The sequence below is a fragment of the Hemitrygon akajei genome, chromosome 15 (assembly GCF_048418815.1).
Source record: "Hemitrygon akajei chromosome 15, sHemAka1.3, whole genome shotgun sequence".
Classification (NCBI taxonomy): domain Eukaryota; kingdom Metazoa; phylum Chordata; class Chondrichthyes; order Myliobatiformes; family Dasyatidae; genus Hemitrygon; species Hemitrygon akajei.
In genome coordinates this window covers 92,765,859-92,789,174 of record NC_133138.1, presented here as the reverse complement: position 1 = coordinate 92,789,174, position 23,316 = coordinate 92,765,859, and the positions used below count along the sequence as shown (strand labels likewise).

Below are 23,316 nucleotides of genomic sequence, written 5' to 3'. Positions count from 1 at the left end.
TCAGCCATGGATACACTACACCAGGGGTGGGGATTGTGTTGGGTCAGCCATGGATACACTACACCAGGGGTGGGGATTGTGTTGGGTCAGCCATGGATACACTAGAACAGGGGTGGGGATTGTGTTGGGTCAGCCATGGATACACTACACCAGGGGTGGGGATTGTGTTGGGTCAGCCATGGATACACTAGAACAGGGGTGGGGATTGTGTTGGGTCAGCCATGGATACACTAGAACAGGGGTGGGGATTGTGTTGGGTCAGCCATGGATACACTACACCAGGGGTGGGGATTGTGTTGGGTCAGCCATGGATACACTAGAACAGGGGTGGGGATTGTGTTGGGTCAGCCATGGATACACTACACCAGGGGTGGGGATTGTGTTGGGTCAGCCATGGATACACTACACCAGGGGTGAGGATTGTCTTGGGTCAGCCATGGATACACTACACCAGGAGTGGGGATTGTGTTGGGTCAGCCATGGATACACTAGAACAGGGGTGAGGATTGTGTTGGGTCAGCCATGGATACACTACACCAGGGGTGGGGATTGTGTTGGGTCAGCCATGAATACACTACACCAGTGGTGGGGATTGTGTTGGGTCAGCCATGGATACACTACACCAGGGGTGGGGATTGTGTTGGGTCAGCCATGGATACACTACACCAGGGGTGGGGATTGTGTTGGGTCAGCCATGGATACACTACACCAGGGGTGGGGATTGTGTTGGGTCAGCCATGGATACACTAGAACAGGGGTGGGGATTGTGTTGGGTCAGCCATGGATACACTACACCAGGGGTGTTGATTGTGTTGGGTCAGCCATGGATACACTACACCAGGAGTGGGGATTGTGTTGGGTCAGCCATGGATACACTAGAACAGGGGTGAGGATTGTGTTGGGTCAGCCATGGATACACTACACCAGGTGTGGGGATTGTGTTGGGTCAGCCATGGATACACTAGAACAGGGGTGGGGATTGTGTTGGGTCAGCCATGGATACACTACACCAGGGGTGGGGATTGTGTTGGGTCAGCCATGGATACACTAGAACAGGGGTGGGGATTGTGTTGGGTCAGCCATGGATACACTAGAACAGGGGTGGGGATTGTGTTGGGTCAGCCATGGATACATTAGAACAGGGGTGAGGATTGTGTTGGGTCAGCCATGGATACACTACACCAGGGGTGGGGATTGTGTTGGGTCAGCCATGGATACACTACACCAGGGGTGGGTATTGTGTTGGGTCAGCCATGGATACACTAGAACAGGGGGGGGATTGTGTTGGGTCAGCCATGGATACACTACAACAGGGGTGGGGATTGTATTGGATCAGCCATGGATACACTACACCAGGGGTGGGAATTGTGTTGGGTCAGCCATGGATACACTACACCAGGGGTGGGGATTGTGTTGGGTCAGCCATGGATACACTAGAACAGGGGTGGGGATTGTGTTGGGTCAGCCATGGATACACTACAACAGGGGTGGGGATTGTGTTGGATCAGCCATGGATACACTACACCAGGGGTGGGGATTGTGTTGGGTCAGCCATGGATACACTACACCAGGGGTGGGGATTGTGTTGGGTCAGCCATGAATACACTAGAACAGGGGTGAGGATTGTGTTGGGTCAGCCATGGATACACTACACCAGGGGTGGGGATTGTGTTGGGTCAGCCATGGATACACTACACCAGGGGTGAGGATTGTGTTGGGTCAGCCATGGATACACTAGAACAGGGGTGAGGATTGTGTTGGGTCAGCCATGGATACACTAGAACAGGGGTGGGGATTGTGTTGGGTCAGCCATGGATACACTAGAACAGGGGTGGGGATTGTATTGGGTCAGCCATGGATACACTACACCAGGGGTGGGGATTGTGTTGGGTCAGCCATGGATACACTAGAACAGGGGTGGGGATTGTGTTGGGTCAGCCATGGATACACTACACCAGGGGTGAGGATTGTGTTGGGTCAGCCATGGATACACTACACCAGGGGTGAGGATTGTGTTGGGTCAGCCATGGATACACTACAACAGGGGTGAGGATTGTGTTGGGTCAGCCATGGATACACTACACCAGGGGTGAGGATTGTGTTGGGTCAGCCATGGATACACTACAACAGGGGTGAGGATTGTGTTGGGTCAGCCATGGATACACTACACCAGGGGTGAGGATTGTGTTGGGTCAGCCATGGATACACTACACCAGGGGTGGGGATTGTGTTGGGTCAGCCATGGATACACTAGAGCAGGGGTGAGGATTGTGTTGGGTCAGCCATGGATACACTAGAACAGGGGTGAGGATTGTGTTGGGTCAGCCATGGATACACTACACCAGGGGTGGGGATTGTGTTGGTTCAGCCATGGATACACTACACCAGGGGTGAGGATTGTGTTGGGTCAGCCATGGATACACTACACCAGGGGTGGGGATTGTGTTGGGTCAGCCATGGATACACTACAACAGGGGTGAGGATTGTGTTGGGTCAGCCATGGATACACTACACCAGGGGTGAGGATTGTGTTGGGTCAGCCATGGATACACTACACCAGGGGTGAGGATTGTGTTGGGTCAGCCATGGATACACTACAACAGGGGTGAGCATTGTGTTGGGTCAGCCATGGATACACTACACCAGGGGTGAGGATTGTGTTGGGTCAGCCATGGATACACTACACCAGGGGTGGGGATTGTGTTGGGTCAGCCATGGATACACTAGAGCAGGGGTGAGGATTGTGTTGGGTCAGCCATGGATACACTACACCAGGGGTGGGGATTGTGTTGGTTCAGCCATGGATACACTAGAGCAGGGGTGGGGATTGTGTTGGGTCAGCCATGGATACACTAGAACAGGGGTGGGGATTGTGTTGGGTCAGCCATGGATACACTACACCAGGGGTGGGGATTGTGTTGGGTCAGCCATGGATACACTAGAACAGGGGTGGGGATTGTGTTGGGTCAGCCATGGATACACTAGAACAGGGGTGAGGATTGTGTTGGGTCAGCCATGGATACACTACACCAGGGGTGGGGATTGTGTTGGGTCAGCCATGGATACACTAGAACAGGGGTGGGGATTGTGTTGGGTCAGCCATGGATACACTAGAACAGGGGTGGGGATTGTGTTGGGTCAGCCATGGATACACTAGATCAGGGGTGAGGATTGTGTTGGGTCAGCCATGGATACACTACACCAGGGGTGGGGATTGTGTTGGGTCAGCCATGGATACACTAGAACAGGGGTGGGGATTGTGTTGGGTCAGCCATGGATACACTAGAGCAGGGGTGAGGATTGTGTTGGGTCAGCCATGGATACACTACACCAGGGGTGGGGATTGTGTTGGGTCAGCCATGGATACACTAGAGCAGGGGTGAGGATTGTGTTGGGTCAGCCATGGATACACTACACCAGGGGTGGGGATTGTGTTGGGTCAGCCATGGATACACTAGAACAGGGGTGGGGATTGTGTTGGGTCAGCCATGGATACACTACACCAGGGGTGGGGATTGTGTTGGGTCAGCCATGGATACACTAGAACAGGGGTGGGGATTGTGTTGGGTCAGCCATGGATACACTACACCAGGGGTGAGGATTGTGTTGGGTCAGCCATGGATACACTAGAACAGGGGTGGGGATTGTGTTGGGTCAGCCATGGATACACTAGAACAGGGGTGGGGATTGTGTTGGGTCAGCCATGGATACACTACACCAGGGGTGGGGATTGTGTTGGGTCAGCCATGGATACACTAGAACAGGGGTGGGGATTGTGTTGGGTCAGCCATGGATACACTAGAGCAGGGGTGAGGATTGTGTTGGGTCAGCCATGGATACACTAGAACAGGAGTGGGGATTGTGTTGGGTCAGCCATGGATACACTAGAACAGGGGTGGGGATTGTGTTGGGTCAGCCATGGATACACTACACCAGGGGTGGGGATTGTGTTGGGTCAGCCATGGATACACTAGAGCAGGGGTGAGGATTGTGTTGGGTCAGCCATGGATACACTACACCAGGGGTGGGGATTGTGTTGGGTCAGCCATGGATACACTAGAACAGGGGTGGGGATTGTGTTGGGTCAGCCATGGATACACTACACCAGGGGTGAGGATTGTGTTGGGTCAGCCATGAATACACTACACCAGGGGTGGGGATTGTGTTGGGTCAGCCATGGATACACTACACCAGGGGTGGGGATTGTGTTGGGTCAGCCATGGATACAATACACCAGGGGTGGGGATTGTGTTGGGTCAGCCATGGATACACTACACCAGGGGTGGGGATTGTGTTGGGTCAGCCATGGATACACTACACCAGGGGTGGGGATTGTGTTGGGTCAGCCATGGATACACTAGAACAGGGGTGGGGATTGTGTTGGGTCAGCCATGGATACACTAGAACAGGGGTGGGGATTGTGTTGGGTCAGCCATGGATACACTGGAACAGGGGTGGGGATTGTGTTGGGTCAGCCATGGATACACTAGAACAGGGGTGGGGATTGTGTTGGGTCAGCCATGGATACACTAGAACAGGGGTGGGGATTGTGTTGGGTCAGCCATGGATACACTACACCAGGGGTGGGGATTGTGTTGGGTCAGCCATGGATACACTACACCAGGGGTGGGGATTGTGTTGGGTCAGCCATGGATACACTAGAACAGGGGTGGGGATTGTGTTGGGTCAGCCATGGATACACTACACCAGGCGTGGGGATTGTGTTGGGTCAGCCATGGATACACTAGAACAGGGGTGGGGATTGTGTTGGGTCAGCCATGGATACACTAGAACAGGGGTGGGGATTGTGTTGGGTCAGCCATGGATACACTACACCAGGGGTGGGGTTTGTGTTGGGTCAGCCATGGATACACTACACCAGGGGTGGGGATTGTGTTGGGTCAGCCATGGATACACTAGAACAGGGGTGGGGATTGTGTTGGGTCAGCCATGGATACACTACACCAGGGGTGGGGATTGTGTTGGGTCAGCCATGGATACACTACACCAGGGGTGGGGATTGTGTTGGGTCAGCCATGGATACACTACACCAGGGGTGGGGATTGTGTTGGGTCAGCCATGGATACACTAGAACAGGGGTGGGGATTGTGTTGGGTCAGCCATGGATACACTACACCAGGGGTGTTGATTGTGTTGGGTCAGCCATGGATACACTACACCAGGAGTGGGGATTGTGTTGGGTCAGCCATGGATACACTAGAACAGGGGTGAGGATTGTGTTGGGTCAGCCATGGATACACTACACCAGGGGTGGGGATTGTGTTGGGTCAGCCATGGATACACTAGAACAGGGGTGGGGATTGTGTTGGGTCAGCCATGGATACACAACACCAGGGGTGGGGATTGTGTTGGGTCAGCCATGGATACACTAGAACAGGGGTGGGGATTGTGTTGGGTCAGCCATGGATACACTAGAACAGGGGTGGGGATTGTGTTGGGTCAGCCATGGATACATTAGAACAGGGGTGAGGATTGTGTTGGGTCAGCCATGGATACACTACACCAGGGGTGGGGATTGTGTTGGGTCAGCCATGGATACACTACACCAGGGGTGGGTATTGTGTTGGGTCAGCCATGGATACACTAGAACAGGGGTGGGGATTGTGTTGGGTCAGCCATGGATACACTACAACAGGGGTGGGGATTGTGTTGGATCAGCCATGGATACACTACACCAGGGGTGGGGATTGTGTTGGGTCAGCCATGGATACACTACACCAGGGGTGGGGATTGTGTTGGGTCAGCCATGGATACACTAGAACAGGGGTGGGGATTGTGTTGGGTCAGCCATGGATACACTACAACAGGGGTGGGGATTGTGTTGGATCAGCCATGGATACACTACACCAGGGGTGGGGATTGTGTTGGGTCAGCCATGGATACACTACACCAGGGGTGGGGATTGTGTTGGGTCAGCCATGAATACACTAGAACAGGGGTGAGGATTGTGTTGGGTCAGCCATGGATACACTACACCAGGGGTGGGGATTGTGTTGGGTCAGCCATGGATACACTACACCAGGGGTGAGGATTGTGTTGGGTCAGCCATGGATACACTAGAACAGGGGTGAGGATTGTGTTGGGTCAGCCATGGATACACTAGAACAGGGGTGGGGATTGTGTTGGGTCAGCCATGGATACACTAGAACAGGGGTGGGGATTGTGTTGGGTCAGCCATGGATACACTACACCAGGGGTGGGGATTGTGTTGGGTCAGCCATGGATACACTAGAACAGGGGTGGGGATTGTGTTGGGTCAGCCATGGATACACTACACCAGGGGTGGGGATTGTGTTGGGTCAGCCATGGATACACTACAACAGGGGTGGGGATTGTGTTGGGTCAGCCATGGATACACTACACCAGGGGTGGGGATTGTGTTGGGTCAGCCATGGATACACTACACCAGGGGTGAGGATTGTGTTGGGTCAGCCATGGATACACTACACCAGGGGTGGGGATTGTGTTGGGTCAGCCATGGATACACTAGAGCAGGGGTGAGGATTGTGTTGGGTCAGCCATGGATACACTACACCAGGGGTGGGGATTGTGTTGGGTCAGCCATGGATACACTAGAGCAGGGGTGGGGATTGTGTTGGGTCAGCCATGGATACACTAGAACAGGGGTGAGGATTGTGTTGGGTCAGCCATGGATACTCTACACCAGGGGTGGGGATTGTGTTGGGTCAGCCATGGATACACTAGAACAGGGGTGGGGATTGTGTTGGGTCAGCCATGGATACACTAGAACAGGGGTGAGGATTGTGTTGGGTCAGCCATGGATACACTACACCAGGGGTGGGGATTGTGTTGGGTCAGCCATGGATACACTAGAACAGGGGTGGGGATTGTGTTGGGTCAGCCATGGATACACTAGAACAGGGGTGGGGATTGTGTTGGGTCAGCCATGGATACACTAGAGCAGGGGTGAGGATTGTGTTGGGTCAGCCATGGATACACTACACCAGGGGTGGGGATTGTGTTGGGTCAGCCATGGATACACTAGAACAGGGGTGGGGATTGTGTTGGGTCAGCCATGGATACACTAGAGCAGGGGTGAGGATTGTGTTGGGTCAGCCATGGATACACTACACCAGGGGTGGGGATTGTGTTGGGTCAGCCATGGAAACACTAGAGCAGGGGTGAGGATTGTGTTGGGTCAGCCATGGATACACTACACCAGGGGTGGGGATTGTGTTGGGTCAGCCATGGATACACTAGAACAGGGGTGGGGATTGTGTTGGGTCAGCCATGGATACACTACACCAGGGGTGAGGATTGTGTTGGGTCAGCCATGAATACACTACACCAGGGGTGGGGATTGTGTTGGGTCAGCCATGGATACACTACACCAGGGGTGGGGATTGTGTTGGGTCAGCCATGGATACACTACACCAGGGGTGGGGATTGTGTTGGGTCTGCCATGGATACACTACACCAGGGGTGGGGATTGTGTTGGGTCAGCCATGGATACACTAGAACAGGGGTGGGGATTGTGTTGGGTCAGCCATGGATACACTACACCAGGGGTGGGGATTGTGTTGGGTCAGCCATGGATACACTACACCAGGGGTGAGGATTGTGTTGGGTCAGCCATGGATACACTACACCAGGAGTGGGGATTGTGTTGGGTCAGCCATGGATACACTAGAACAGGGGTGAGGATTGTGTTGGGTCAGCCATGGATACACTACACCAGGGGTGGGGATTGTGTTGGGTCAGCCATGAATACACTACACCAGGGGTGGGGATTGTGTTGGGTCAGCCATGGATACACTACACCAGGGGTGGGGATTGTGTTGGGTCAGCCATGGATACACTACACCAGGGGTGGGGATTGTGTTGGGTCAGCCATGGATACACTACACCAGGGGTGGGGATTGTGTTGGGTCAGCCATGGATACACTAGAACAGGGGTGGGGATTGTGTTGGGTCAGCCATGGATACACTACACCAGGGGTGAGGATTGTGTTGGGTCAGCCATGGATACACTACACCAGGAGTGGGGATTGTGTTGGGTCAGCCATGGATACACTAGAACAGGGGTGAGGATTGTGTTGGGTCAGCCATGGATACACTACACCAGGGGTGGGGATTGTGTTGGGTCAGCCATGGATACACTAGAACAGGGGTGGGGATTGTGTTGGGTCAGCCATGGATACACTACACCAGGGGTGGGGATTGTGTTGGGTCAGCCATGGATACACTAGAACAGGGGTGGGGATTGTGTTGGGTCAGCCATGGATACACTACACCAGGGGTGAGGATTGTGTTGGGTCAGCCATGGATACACTAGAACAGGGGTGGGGATTGTGTTGGGTCAGCCATGGATACACTAGAACAGGGGTGGGGATTGTGTTGGGTCAGCCATGGATACACTACACCAGGGGTTGGGATTGTGTTGGGTCAGCCATGGATACACTAGAACAGGGGTGGGGATTGTGTTGGGTCAGCCATGGATACACTAGAGCAGGGGTGAGGATTGTGTTGGGTCAGCCATGGATACACTAGAACAGGAGTGGGGATTGTGTTAGGTCAGCCATGGATACACTAGAACAGGGGTGGGGATTGTGTTGGGTCAGCCATGGATACACTACACCAGGGGTGAGGATTGTGTTGGGTCAGCCATGGATACACTACACCAGGGGTGGGGATTGTGTTGGGTCAGCCATGGATACACTAGAACAGGGGTGGGGATTGTGTTGGGTCAGCCATGGATACACTAGAACAGGGGTGAGGATTGTGTTGGGTCAGCCATGGATACACTACACCAGGGGTGAGGATTGTGTTGGGTCAGCCATGGATACACTACACCAGGGGTGGGGATTGTGTTGGGTCAGCCATGGATACACTAGAACAGGGGTGGGGATTGTGTTGGGTCAGCCATGGATACACTAGAACAGGGGTGGGGATTGTGTTGGGTCAGCCATGGATACACTACACCAGGGGTGAGGATTGTGTTGGGTCAGCCATGGATACACTACACCAGGGGTGGGGATTGTGTTGGGTCAGCCATGGATACACTAGAACAGGGGTGGGGATTGTGTTGGGTCAGCCATGGATACACTAGAACAGGGGTGGGGATTGTGTTGGGTCAGCTATCGATACACTACACCAGGGGTGGGGATTGTGTTGGGTCAGCCATGGATACACTACACCAGGGGTGAGGATTGTGTTGGGCCAGCCATGGATACACTACAACAGGGGTGGGGATTGTGTTGGGTCAGCCATGGATACACTACACCAGGGGTGGGGATTGTGTTGGGTCAGCCATGGATACACTACACCAGGGGTGGGGATTGTGTTGGGTCAGCCATGGATACACTACACCAGGGGTGAGGATTGTGTTGGGTCAGCCATGGATACACTAGAACAGGGGTGGGGATTGTGTTGGGTCAGCCATGGATACACTAGAACAGGGGTGAGGATTGTGTTGGGTCAGCCATGGATACACTACACCAGGGGTGGGGATTGTGTTGGGTCAGCCATGGATACACTAGAACAGGGGTGAGGATTGTGTTGGGTCAGCCATGGATACACTAGAGCAGGGGTGAGGATTGTGTTGGGTCAGCCATGGATACACTAGAACAGGAGTGGGGATTGTGTTGGGTCAGCCATGGATACACTAGAACAGGGGTGGGGATTGTGTTGGGTCAGCCATGGATACACTACACCAGGGGTGGGGATTGTGTTGGGTCAGCCATGGATACACTAGAACAGGGGTGGGGATTGTGTTGGGTCAGCCATGGATACACTACAACAGGGGTGGGGATTGTGTTGGGTCAGCCATGGATACACTACACCAGGGGTGGGGATTGTGTTGGGTCAGCCATGGATACACTACACCAGGGGTGAGGATTGTGTTGGGTCAGCCATGGATACACTACACCAGGGGTGGGGATTGTGTTGGGTCAGCCATGGATACACTAGAGCAGGGGTGAGGATTGTGTTGGGTCAGCCATGGATACACTACACCAGGGGTGGGGATTGTGTTGGGTCAGCCATGGATACACTAGAGCAGGGGTGGGGATTGTGTTGGGTCAGCCATGGATACACTAGAACAGGGGTGAGGATTGTGTTGGGTCAGCCATGGATACACTACACCAGGGGTGGGGATTGTGTTGGGTCAGCCATGGATACACTAGAACAGGGGTGGGGATTGTGTTGGGTCAGCCATGGATACACTAGAACAGGGGTGAGGATTGTGTTGGGTCAGCCATGGATACACTACACCAGGGGTGGGGATTGTGTTGGGTCAGCCATGGATACACTAGAACAGGGGTGGGGATTGTGTTGGGTCAGCCATGGATACACTAGAACAGGGGTGGGGATTGTGTTGGGTCAGCCATGGATACACTAGAGCAGGGGTGAGGATTGTGTTGGGTCAGCCATGGATACACTACACCAGGGGTGGGGATTGTGTTGGGTCAGCCATGGATACACTAGAACAGGGGTGGGGATTGTGTTGGGTCAGCCATGGATACACTAGAGCAGGGGTGAGGATTGTGTTGGGTCAGCCATGGATACACTACACCAGGGGTGGGGATTGTGTTGGGTCAGCCATGGATACACTAGAGCAGGGGTGAGGATTGTGTTGGGTCAGCCATGGATACACTACACCAGGGGTGGGGATTGTGTTGGGTCAGCCATGGATACACTAGAACAGGGGTGGGGATTGTGTTGGGTCAGCCATGGATACACTACACCAGGGGTGGGGATTGTGTTGGGTCAGCCATGGATACACTACACCAGGGGTGGGGATTGTGTTGGGTCAGCCATGGATACACTAGAACAGGGGTGGGGATTGTGTTGGGTCAGCCATGGATACACTACACCAGGGGTGGGGATTGTGTTGGGTCAGCCATGGATATACTACACCAGGGGTGAGGATTGTGTTGGGTCAGCCATGGATACACTACACCAGGAGTGGGGATTGTGTTGGGTCAGCCATGGATACACTAGAACAGGGGTGAGGATTGTGTTGGGTCAGCCATGGATACACTACACCAGGGGTGGGGATTGTGTTGGGTCAGCCATGAATACACTACACCAGGGGTGGGGATTGTGTTGGGTCAGCCATGGATACACTACACCAGGGGTGGGGATTGTGTTGGGTCAGCCATGGATACACTACACCAGGGGTGGGGATTGTGTTGGGTCAGCCATGGATACACTAGAACAGGGGTGGGGATTGTGTTGGGTCAGCCATGGATACACTACACCAGGGGTGAGGATTGTGTTGGGTCAGCCATGGATACACTACACCAGGAGTGGGGATTGTGTTGGGTCAGCCATGGATACACTAGAACAGGGGTGAGGATTGTGTTGGGTCAGCCATGGATACACTACACCAGGGGTGGGGATTGTGTTGGGTCAGCCATGGATACACTAGAACAGGGGTGGGGATTGTGTTGGGTCAGCCATGGATACACTACACCAGGGGTGGGGATTGTGTTGGGTCAGCCATGGATACACTAGAACAGGGGTGGGGATTGTGTTGGGTCAGCCATGGATACACTACACCAGGGGTGAGGATTGTGTTGGGTCAGCCATGGATACACTAGAACAGGGGTGGGGATTGTGTTGGGTCAGCCATGGATACACTAGAACAGGGGTGGGGATTGTGTTGGGTCAGCCATGGATACACTACACCAGGGGTGGGGATTGTGTTGGGTCAGCCATGGATACACTAGAACAGGGGTGGGGATTGTGTTGGGTCAGCCATGGATACACTAGAGTAGGGGTGAGGATTGTGTTGGGTCAGCCATGGATACACTAGAACAGGAGTGGGGATTGTGTTGGGTCAGCCATGGATACACTAGAACAGGGGTGGGGATTGTGTTGGGTCAGCCATGGATACACTACACCAGGGGTGAGGATTGTGTTGGGTCAGCCATGGATACACTACACCAGGGGTGGGGATTGTGTTGGGTCAGCCATGGATACACTAGAACAGGGGTGGGGATTGTGTTGGGTCAGCCATGGATACACTAGAACAGGGGTGAGGATTGTGTTGGGTCAGCCATGGATACACTACACCAGGGGTGAGGATTGTGTTGGGTCAGCCATGGATACACTACACCAGGGGTGGGGATTGTGTTGGGTCAGCCATGGATACACTAGAACAGGGGTGGGGATTGTGTTGGGTCAGCCATGGATACACTACACCAGGGGTGAGGATTGTGTTGGGTCAGCCATGGATACACTAGAACAGTGGTGGGGATTGTGTTGGGTCAGCCATGGATACACTACAACAGGGGTGGGGATTGTGTTGGGTCAGCCATGGATACACTAGAACAGTGGTGGGGATTGTGTTGGGTCAGCCATGGATACACTACAACAGGGGTGGGGATTGTGTTGGGTCAGCCATGGATACACTACACCAGGGGTGGGGATTGTGTTGGGTCAGCCATGGATACACTACACCAGGGGTGGGGATTGTGTTGGGTCAGCCATGGATACACTACACCAGGGGTGAGGATTGTGTTGGGTCAGCCATGGATACACTAGAACAGGGGTGGGGATTGTGTTGGGTCAGCCATGGATACACTAGAACAGGGGTGAGGATTGTGTTGGGTCAGCCATGGATACACTACACCAGGGGTGGGGATTGTGTTGGGTCAGCCATGGATACACTAGAACAGGGGTGAGGATTGTGTTGGGTCAGCCATGGATACACTAGAGCAGGGGTGAGGATTGTGTTGGGTCAGCCATGGATACACTAGAACAGGAGTGGGGATTGTGTTGGGTCAGCCATGGATACACTAGAACAGGGGTGGGGATTGTGTTGGGTCAGCCATGGATACACTACACCAGGGGTGGGGATTGTGTTGGGTCAGCCATGGATACACTAGAACAGGGGTGGGGATTGTGTTGGGTCATCCATGGATACACTACACCAGGGGTGGGGATTGTGTTGGGTCAGCCATGGATACACTAGAACAGGGGTGGGGATTGTGTTGGGTCAGCCATGGATACACTATACCAGGGGTGGGGATTGTGTTGGGTCAGCCATGGATACACTAGAGCAGGGGTGGGGATTGTGTTGGGTCAGCCATGGATACACTAGAGCAGGGGTGTCAAACTCATTTCAGGTCACGGGCCGGATTGAGCAAAATGCAGCTTCATGCGGGCCGGATCAGTCGGACGCGTGCGAACGCAGCTTTCGTTGCCTCCGTTTTTTTAGCCTGCTCTCATGTGTCTCAGTCTCTGCTATAACTACAAAGTGTTTCACTTTACAAATTCCGTTTCTTATGAAGAAGACTGCCAAATAAACACTAAAAGTACTGAAGACTTGAATTGCCTCAGCATAGAAGAATGAACTGAGTGCTGGGAGTTAGGATTAATACTGAAGAGCATCCACTGGTGGATATATAATGGTCTGTTTCAATGCTGTATAACTATCTGATGTTTTGTAATCTCAGCCAAAGTATTAATGGAGACTAGGCCACAGCACTAATCCTTGCTTTGCCCCACGTCACAGCCTACCAATTTGAAAACGATCCATTTATTCTGCTTTCTCTCCAATAACCAATTTTCAGATTCTATCAGTGCATTACACCCCAGTTCTATGTGCTCTAACATTATTAACCTACTTTCTGTGAAAGACATTGTTAAAACCTAGAAATCCAAATGCACCACACCCATTTATTTCCTTTTGCATATTCCACAAGGCACATCTACAAGTTAATCAAACAGGAATTGTCTTTCATAATTCCATACTGACTCTGCTCACTATAGTTACTTTTTCTCAGGGGGTTCTTTTACTTTATCTTTTATTGTAGATTCCCTCATCAATCAGTCTTGCCTATGTTGTATACATGACAGAGAATGATTTTAGGGACAATTAATACATACTGTAACTATCCACAGCATGTTTCTTTGTTATTACGATACCCTGCTTTTATTGAAAAATTGATGTTGTTTCTGTTCAACTGTTCCTTAAAGAAATTTTGTAAAAAACTCTTATCGGTCATTCAGCCAATGCAACATTGTCAATACATTGTAGCTAATGTTATCATTCCTTTTGTATTTAATAGCTAGACTGGAAAGACTGCGAAAAGGTTATAAAAAAGAACAATATTAATGGGCAAAGATTTCTGGTAAGTGATCAATTTATTTTTGGAGTGAAATATTGGATTTAAGTTTTATTTTGCTCTCCCAGTGAATGTGAAGGCATTATGCTGTGTATTATAGAGCCACAAAGGGGGAAGTTCCCAGACAGAATACGACTCTCTTTCAGTGTCCTCACCAGCATTGCCCATGGCACTGATAACTAACTGACATGCAACACAGTCAAGTTGCAAACCCTGAAGATTTTTCACTGAGCTGAAAGTCTATCCTCATATCAACAATCAGAGATAAACTATCAATTCCTTAATTAATTTCATAAACACTTTCCAATGCCTGCATACAGATTGCAGCAGTGAGTCCAAATACAGTATGCAATGTCACTTACTATATACTAAACAAGCAAAGCAGGGAATACAAGAATTTTAAAAAATACTGACTTGTTTAAGGTCAAATTTTTGTAATGGATTTGCCTTAGAAGAGAGCCCTGGATGACATACTGAACATATTAAGAGTTGTCCAAACTCTGGCAGACAGTTAAGCATTACGCTATCATCTGTTTAGTAGATTACTGCCACAGATCCCAGTTGTCTACAGACTCAGAGAACACCAGGGCATACATGAGTGGATAAAGAAGGCAACAGGAAGGAAAGGCATGAAGGTTAATCACCTATCACAACGAACATATGGACAGAGTTGGGGGTGGGTGGGGGGAGCACAACCTTGTGTTATATTTTCAGGACATTACTACCAAGACGTTCTGGCTGGTATATAAGACTAAGATATCAAATCCACCGAAGGAAATGAGTAAAGCAAGGAAATTGTTGCTATTGGGAAAAGTTTCAGGTGATATTGCTATGCCTCTGACCTCATACAGTTCCATTTGTATCCTCTGTTTTGGAACGAGGAATGCGCGAGACATACAATATATGTCCTTGCATAAGAACAGGGATAATCATTTGTTGAGACAATTTACCAATGATTTTCATGCCTTAGTAGATGTTGTCCAGTCAGAGCCCAGACCATGTTTACTCTGAAACACAAGTTTTAGAACTTCATAATTCACAACCGATCTGATCTTCTCATGTCAACTGTTGCAATTAAAATACTATAAATAATGACTATTACATGTTGTCTTCACAAGGGCAACACATAATGTGAGTTTGATCAGGTATGTTGCTTCATTGAATTATTGCTGAAGGAGTGAACTGCATGCCAACGCAGCTCAGTTTGTGTACCTTCCATGACAACGTGGGTACTGAGGTCAGCTCTGACAGCCGTTTGAGATAATTGTGATTGTGTTAATGTGTGGACACTTACTGACAGGTTCTTCTCACTGCTGCTACCCTGTGGTTTCCACTCACTTGCTTACATATCAGAACTAACACACTAGAGCTGTCTGTCTTGCCTGCCTAAGAGCTGAGACAGAAGTGTACCAGGTCTGTATCATGGAGTTAATCTAGGCTGATGAGACAAGCAACTGATATGAGCAACATCTCTAGAAATTACTGGAAGAGATCTCACCTGTATAAAGAATTTGAACTGACCATCAGCTCCAAATGTCATGGTCAGGTTACCGTCATACCATTGATGATGTGCACCAAAAACTGCTGACAGCTTCTGATAGTCTCATTAATCACCAGCAATCTTTCACATGAAATCAGCTATTGTATCTGAAATAAGCAGAAGATTGATAGCAACCTGAATGTGAACCTCAGACTGTGAGTTCACCAAGTGATGCCCTCTGTACACTCTTGTACAGAAAACAACAAATACTGGACTGAAAGTGTTACACTTGAATGCACACAGCATGAGAAATAAAATAGATGATCTTGAAATTCAGCTACAGATTGGCAAGTATGACGTTGTAGCCGTCTCTGAAACTTGGCTAAAGAATGGCTGCCATCGGGGGTTGAATATCCAAGGATATGCGGTGTATCGGGAAGATAGGTTAGTAGGAAGAGGGGTGATGTGGCCCTGTGTATAAGAAATAATATTAAATCATTAGAAAGAAATGACATAGGATTGGAAGGTATAGAGTATCCATGGGTTGAGTTAAGAAATGGCAAGGGTAAAAGGACCCTAGCGGCAGTCGTATACAGGTCTCCAAACAGCAGCCGGGACGTGGATTACAAATTACAGCAGGAGATAGAAAAGGTGTGTCACAAGGGCAATGTCATGGTAATCGCTGGGGATTTTAACATGAAAGTGGGTAGATTGGGAAAACCAGGACCTCAAGAGAGAGAATTTGTAGAATGTCTAAGGGAATGCTCTTTAGAACAGCTTGTTGTTGAGCCCACTAGGGATCAACTATGCTGGATTGGGTGATGTGCAATGATCCAGAGGTGATAAGAGAGCTTGAAGTTAAGGAATCCTCAGGGTACAGTGATCACAATATGATCGGGTTTACTTAGAAATTTGAGAAGGAGAAACTATATTCCAATGTGTCAGAATTTCAAGAAATTACAATGGCATGAGAGGGGAACTGGCTGGATTGACTGGAAAGGGACACTAGCAGGAAGGACAGCAGATCAGTAATCGCTGGAGTTTCTGTGAAAAATGAGGGAAGTGCAAGACAGATATATTCCAAATAACAAGAAATTTTTGAATGGAAGAAGGACACTACCATGGCTGACAAGTGAAGTCGGGGCCAAAGTAAAAGCAAAAGAAAGGGCAGAGAAGGAAGCCAAAGAAAGTGGGAAGACAGAGGATTGGGAAGCTTATAAAAACTTGCAGGAGGAAACTAAGAAGGTCATTAGGAAGGAAAAGATGAATTATGAAAGGAAGCTGGCAACTAATATCAAAGAAGATACTGAAAGCTTTTTTAAGTATATAAAGAGGAAAAGAGAGTTGAGGGTAGATATAGAAATAGAAAATGATGCTGGAGATTGTAATAGAAACATAGAAAACCTACAGCACAGTACAGGCCCTTCAGTTCACAAAGTTGTGCCGAGCATGTCCCTGCCTTAGAAATTACTATACTTACCCATAGCCCTCTATTTTTCTATGCTCCATGTACCAATCCAAAAGTCTCTTAAAAGATCCTATCGTATCAGCCTCCACCACCATTGCCGACAGCCCATTCCATGTGCTCACCACTCTCTGCGTAAAAAAACTTACCCCTGACATCTCCACTGTACCTACTCCCAAGCACCTTAAATCTGTGCCCTCTTGTGGCAACCATTTCAGCCTGGGAAAAAGACTCTGACCATCCACACGATCAATGCCTCTCGTCATCTTATACACCTCTATCAGGTCACCTCTCATCCTCCGTCGCTCCAAGGAGAAAATGCCTTACTTTCTCAATAAGCCTTGTATTGGGGTACCTTATCAATTGCCTTACCTTATGAAATAGCACTTGCTGTTGACCTGTTGTGACAATAAGCAAACTGGTGCAGATCCAAGTGACTCGTCAAGGAGGAGTAGGTATGTTGCATGATGAATCTCTCAAAGCCTTCATCACAGTGATGTAAGTGCTACTGGATGATAGTCATTGAGGCAGGTTACCAAGTTCTTCCTGGACACCTTTATGATTGAAGCCTGCTTGAAGTAGATGGGTACTTCAGAGTGGCAAAGTGACAGGTCTTCAATATTGAGCCAGGTGCACCACTTGGGCCAGCTGCTTTCTCTGGGCTCCCACTCCGGAAGCAAGCTCTCACGTCAGTCTCAGAAGCCAAAATTGTAGTGTAGTCAGGGGCTGTGGGAGTTTGTGTAGGCGCCTCTATGTTCTGTTGGTCAAAACAACCTTAAAAGGTATTGAACTCATCTGGGAGTGAAACCTTGTTGCCACAGACATTGCTTGGTTTTACTTTGCAAAAGATGATAGCATTCCAGTTCCAGCACACCTGAATAATAAAAATAATGTCTGATTTCTTTATACTTCATCATTATACTTCTTTTACAAGCATTACCCTTTTGTTGTAACCTTGTATTGTATTTTTTATGTAAATGCTTAAGATGGAAAACAACACAATGGAAAAATGTATGAAGTCATGAAGGCTGATATTAGTTCTGCTGCTCCAGCCACATGCTGAGAGTTGCTGAACTCTGTTGTCCATCTACATACCTATATTACTAAATGACAGTGGCCACATGCATTAAATGGATACACAGGAAAACACCAATGCTGGAGTTTGGAAGAAGAAACTGGCAGCTGGAGGAACTCACCAAGTCAAGTAGCACAAACAAGAGAAAATCTGCAGATGCTGGAAATCCGAGCAACACGCACAAAATGATGGAGGAACTCAGCAGACCAGAGTGCATCTGTGGAAAAAAGTACAGTCGACATTTCAGGTTGAAACCATTGTGCAGAACTGGAGAAAACAGCTGAGAAGTATGTTTAGAATTTGGGGGGAGGGGAGAGAGAAACACCAGGTGACTGGTGAAACCTGGAGGGGGTGGGATGAAGTAAAGATGCCCAGGTGTCAAGTAGCATAGAAGGACCAAAAGGGAAAAGAAAATTTTGCATTAATTTTGGTACTCCCTCCACCCATCCCCAAACAACATGGATGCATTGTATCCTCAAAACCCCTAAAAGGAGCAAGAGGTATTTTATGTTTTATATTATTTACCATAATGAAGTGCTTCAAGGGTTTGGTTAAGTCCTTTCTGAACAAGGCTATGGATCCATTGTAGTTTGTCTATTACCACAACATCAATACAGTGGACACAATCTCACTGGCTCTCCACTTTGCTCAAGAGCACCTAGACAAACACATACAGCAGGTTGCTGCTCAGCACCACCATCCTATTATTATTAATCAACAAGTTTCAAAGCCTAGGCCTTTGTACCTCCCTCTGCAGATCCTGAACTTCCTCATGAGGAAACCACAGTCACTGTGGATTGGTAATAATATTTCCTTCTAGCTGACAATTGACACAGGTGTACCTCAAGGATACATACTTAGCCAACTGCTTATGATGCGTGGCTAACCACAGCTCAAACGCTTTCTACCAATTTGCAGATGACACCTCTGTTGTTAGTAAAATCTCAAATGGCTTTGAGGTGATATACACAAGAGAGATACTTACATTGGCTGAGCAATGTCACAATAACAACCTTAAACTCACTATCAGCAAGATCAAGGTACTAATTGTGGAATTCAAGAAGGGGAAGTTTGGAGAATACACACCCTTGGAGGCGAGGGGGCGGGTCAGCAGTGGAAATGGTAAGCAGTTTCAAATTCTTGAGCGTCAGCATCCTGGGCCCTACCCAGTGATGCAATCACAAAGACAGCATGCCAGTGGCTACACTTTGATCAGAGTTTGAGGAGATACGGTGTGTTACAAAAGACTCTTGCGAATTTCTATAGATGCATCACAACCTGATATGGAGGCTCTAATGCACAGAACTGTGAAAAGCTGCAGAGCCCAGTGGATTCAGCCTGCTCGACCATAGGCAGAGCACTCCTCACCATTAAGGTCATTCCAAGGGCCAGTACCTCAAGGAGATGGCATCTCTCACTAAAGACCCTTAACATCCAGAACATGCTTTCAAATGTCCATCAGGGAGAAGGTCAAGGAGCCTGAAGACTCAACTCAGTGACTCAGGAACAACTGCTTCTCATGCACCATCACATTTTAAAATGGTGCATGAACCCTGACAACTGCCTTGTTACTCTGTTGGTTCACACTAAATTGGAAAATAAATATAGTAATTTTTATGTCCATACTGCACTGCTGTCACATAACGATAAATTTTATGACATACAAGTCAGTGATGATAAACCTGGTTCTGATTCTTGGAAATCTGGCACACAGTGAAATGAGGAATTGGTTTGTAGTATAGTTAAACATACGGTAGATGAAACTTAATGTAGGGATGTACAAACCAATGCATTTTGCATTGATATTTACAAGCCTGTTTGAGAATCATGCAGTGGACTGAGCACAAATTCAAAAAAATCAATGGAGAGGGTCTCAAGCTTTATAAACAAAGAAACAAAGGGAACATGAGTATATTATGTTGTTAAAAAAAAAGCAAAAAGCTATAAAGGAAACAAGACAGCTGTTATATTTCATGAAGAGTGTGAGGAGATTTAGTTTGTCATCTAAGCCAGTCAAAAACTTCTATAGACGTACTGTGGAGAGGATTCTGACAGGCTGCATCACTGTCTGGTATGGAGGAGTGCTACTGTACAGGACTGAAAGAAGCTACAGAAAGTTATAAAATAAGTCCACTCCATCTTGGGTACTAGCCTTCGTAGTATCTAAGATATCCTCAAGGGATGCTGTCTCAAAAAGGTGATGTCCATCGTTAAGAACCCGCAAAATTCAGGACATAAGAACATAAGGCCTCAAGACATAGGAGCAGAATTAGGCCAGAATGACAGTCTGCTCCCCCATTTCATCATGGCTGATCCTGGATCCCACTCAACTCCATACACCTGCCTTCTCACCATATCCTATGATGCCCTGACCGATCAGGAAAATAATAACACGGACTTGGCCTCCACTGCATTCTGTGGCAGAGCTCTTAATGGATTCACTACTCTCTGATGAAAAAAACCCTCCTTACCTCTGTTCTAAAAGGTCGCCTCTCAAACCTTGAGGCTGTGCCATCCAGTTCTGGATACCCCACCATAGGAAGCATCCTCTCCACATCCACAGTCCTTTCAACATTCAATAGGTTTCAATGAGATACCCCGCATTCTTCTAAATTCCAGTGAGTACAGGCCCAAAGCCACCAAATGCTCCTCATTGACATGCCCTCTTCTCATTGTTATTGCTAGGAAAGCTTGAAGACACACACTTGGCTATTCAGGGACCCTCCTGCCATCCAATTTTGAATGGACATTGAAGCCTTGAACACTGCCTCACAGTTATTATTGCTGATTTAGCACTATTTTTTAATTTAACTATTTAATAGACATATAAACTTACTGTGGTGGGAAAGCTGTTGGAAAAGATTCTTAGAGATAGGATCTATGGGCATTTAGAGAATCATGGTCTGATCAGGGACAGTCAGCATGGCTTTGTGAAGGGCAGATCATGTCTAACAAGCCTGATAGAGTTCTTTGAGGAGGTGACCAGGCATATAGATGAGGGTAGTGTAGTGGATGTGATCTACATGGATTTTAGTAAGGCATTTGACAAGGTTCCACATGGTAGGCTTATTCAGAAAGTCAGAAGGCAGGGAAGTTTGTCCAGGTGGATTCAGAATTGGCTTACCTGCAGAAGGCAAAGGGTCATGGTGGAGGGAGTACATTCAGATTGGAGGGTTGTGACTAGTGGTGTCCCACAAAGATCTGTTCTGGGACCTCTATTTTTTGTGATTTTTATTAACGACCTGGATGTGGGGGTAGAAGGGTGGGTTGGCAAGTTTGCAGATGACACAAAGGTTGGTGGTGTTGTAGATAGTGTAGAGGATTGTCGAAGATTACAGAGAGACATTGATAGGATGCAGAAGTGGGCTGAGAAGTGGCAGATGGAGTTCAACCCGGAGAAGTGTGAGGTGGTACACTTTGGAAGGACAAACTCCAAGGCAGAGTACAAAGTAAATGGCAGGATACTTGGTAGTGTGGAGGAGCAGAGAGATCTGGGGGTACAGGTCCACAGATCCCTGAAAGTTGCCTCACAGGTAGATAGGGTAGTTAAGAAAGCTTATGGAGTGTTACCTTTCATAAGTCGAGGGATAGTGTTTAAGAGTCGCGAGGTAATGATGCAGCTCTATAAAACTCTAGTTAGGCGACACTTGGAGTACTGAGTCCAGTTCTGGTCACCTCACTATAGGAAGAATGTGGAAGCATTGGAAAGAGTACAGAGGAGATTTACCAGGATGCTGCCTGGTTTAGAGAGTATGGATTATGATCAGAGATTAAGGGAGTTAGGGCTTTGGAGAGAAGGAGGATGAGAGGAGACATGATAGAGGTGTACAAGATATTAAGAGGAATAGACAGAGTGGACAGCCAGCGCCTCTTCCCCAGGGCACCACTGCTCAGTACAAGAGGACATGGCTTTAAGTTATGGGGAGTGAAGTTCAAGGGGGATATTAGAGGAAGGTTTTTCACTCAGAGAGTGGTTGATGCGTGGAATGCACTGTCTGAGTCAGTGGTGGAGGCAGATACACTAGTGAAGTTTACGAGACTACTAGACAGGTATATGGAGGAATTTAAGGTAGGGGGGTTATATGGGAGGCAGAGTTTGAGGGTCGGCACAACATTATGGGCCGAAGGGCCTGTAATGTGCTGTACTATTCTATGTTCTATGGTATTTATTTAACACAACCCCCCATATTATCATGTATGTACTGTACTGTGCCGCTAAGATAACAAAATCCATGACATATGTTGAAGGACAGGACCTCCAGGGTTGTAATCTCAGGATTGCTACCCATACCACGTGCTAGTGAGGCTAGAAATAGGAAGATAATGCAGCTAAATACGTGGCTAAGGAGATAGTGCAGGAGGGAGGGCTTCATGTTTCTGGACAATTGGGCCTTGGTCCAGGGAAGGTGGGACCTGTTCCGACGGGACGGGTTGCACCTGAACTGGAGGGGGACTAACATCCTTGCGGGAAGGTTTGCCAGTGCTGCTCCAGGGGGTTTAAACTAGATTTGCAGGGGGAGGAAATCCAGAGTGTTACAGCAGATAGTGAGGTGGAGGAGGATAAATGTCATGCGAGAGGTGCAAATATACTGCATGGAGTAAAGCCAGATCTAGCATATAAAGAGGCTTTGAGGAAATAGAAACAGAATAAAGGGTAGTAAGGTAGAAGGACTAAAGTGGATGTACTTCAATGCAAGAGGCATCAGGAACAAAGGTGATGAACTGAGAGCTTGGATACATACATGGAATTATGATGTAGTGGCCATTACAGAGACTTGGTTGGCACCCGGGCAGGAATGGATTCTCAATATTCCTGGATTTCAGTGCTTTAAAAGGGATAGAGAGGGGGGGAAAGGGGAGGAGGGGTGGCATTACTGGTCAGGGATACTATTACAGCTGCAGAAAGGGTGGGTAATGTAGCAGGATCCTCGTTTGTGTCAGTATGGGTAGAAGTCAGGAACAGGAAGGGAGCAGTTACTCTATTGGGAGTATTCTATAGGCCCCCTGGTAGCAGCAGAGATACCGAGGAGCAGATTGGGAGGCAGATTTTGGAAAGGTGCAAAAATAACAGGGTTGTTTTCATGGGTGACTTTAACTTCCCTAATATTGATTGACATCTGATTAATTCCAAGGGTTTAGATGGGGCAGAGTTTGTTAAGTGTGTCCAGGACGAATTCCT

At 48.8% G+C, this 23,316-nt stretch overlaps 1 protein-coding gene across 1 annotated transcript in view; it reads left to right on the top strand.

The window, feature by feature from the left end:
* Positions 1 to 23,316, top strand: part of LOC140739091 (lymphocyte cytosolic protein 2-like) — a 151,728-nt gene that overhangs the window by 25,008 nt on the left and 103,404 nt on the right. The window contains exon 2 of the mRNA XM_073067036.1: positions 14,061 to 14,123. Coding sequence (XP_072923137.1) covers positions 14,061 to 14,123 — 63 coding nt within the window. The remainder of the gene's footprint in view (positions 1 to 14,060; positions 14,124 to 23,316) is intronic.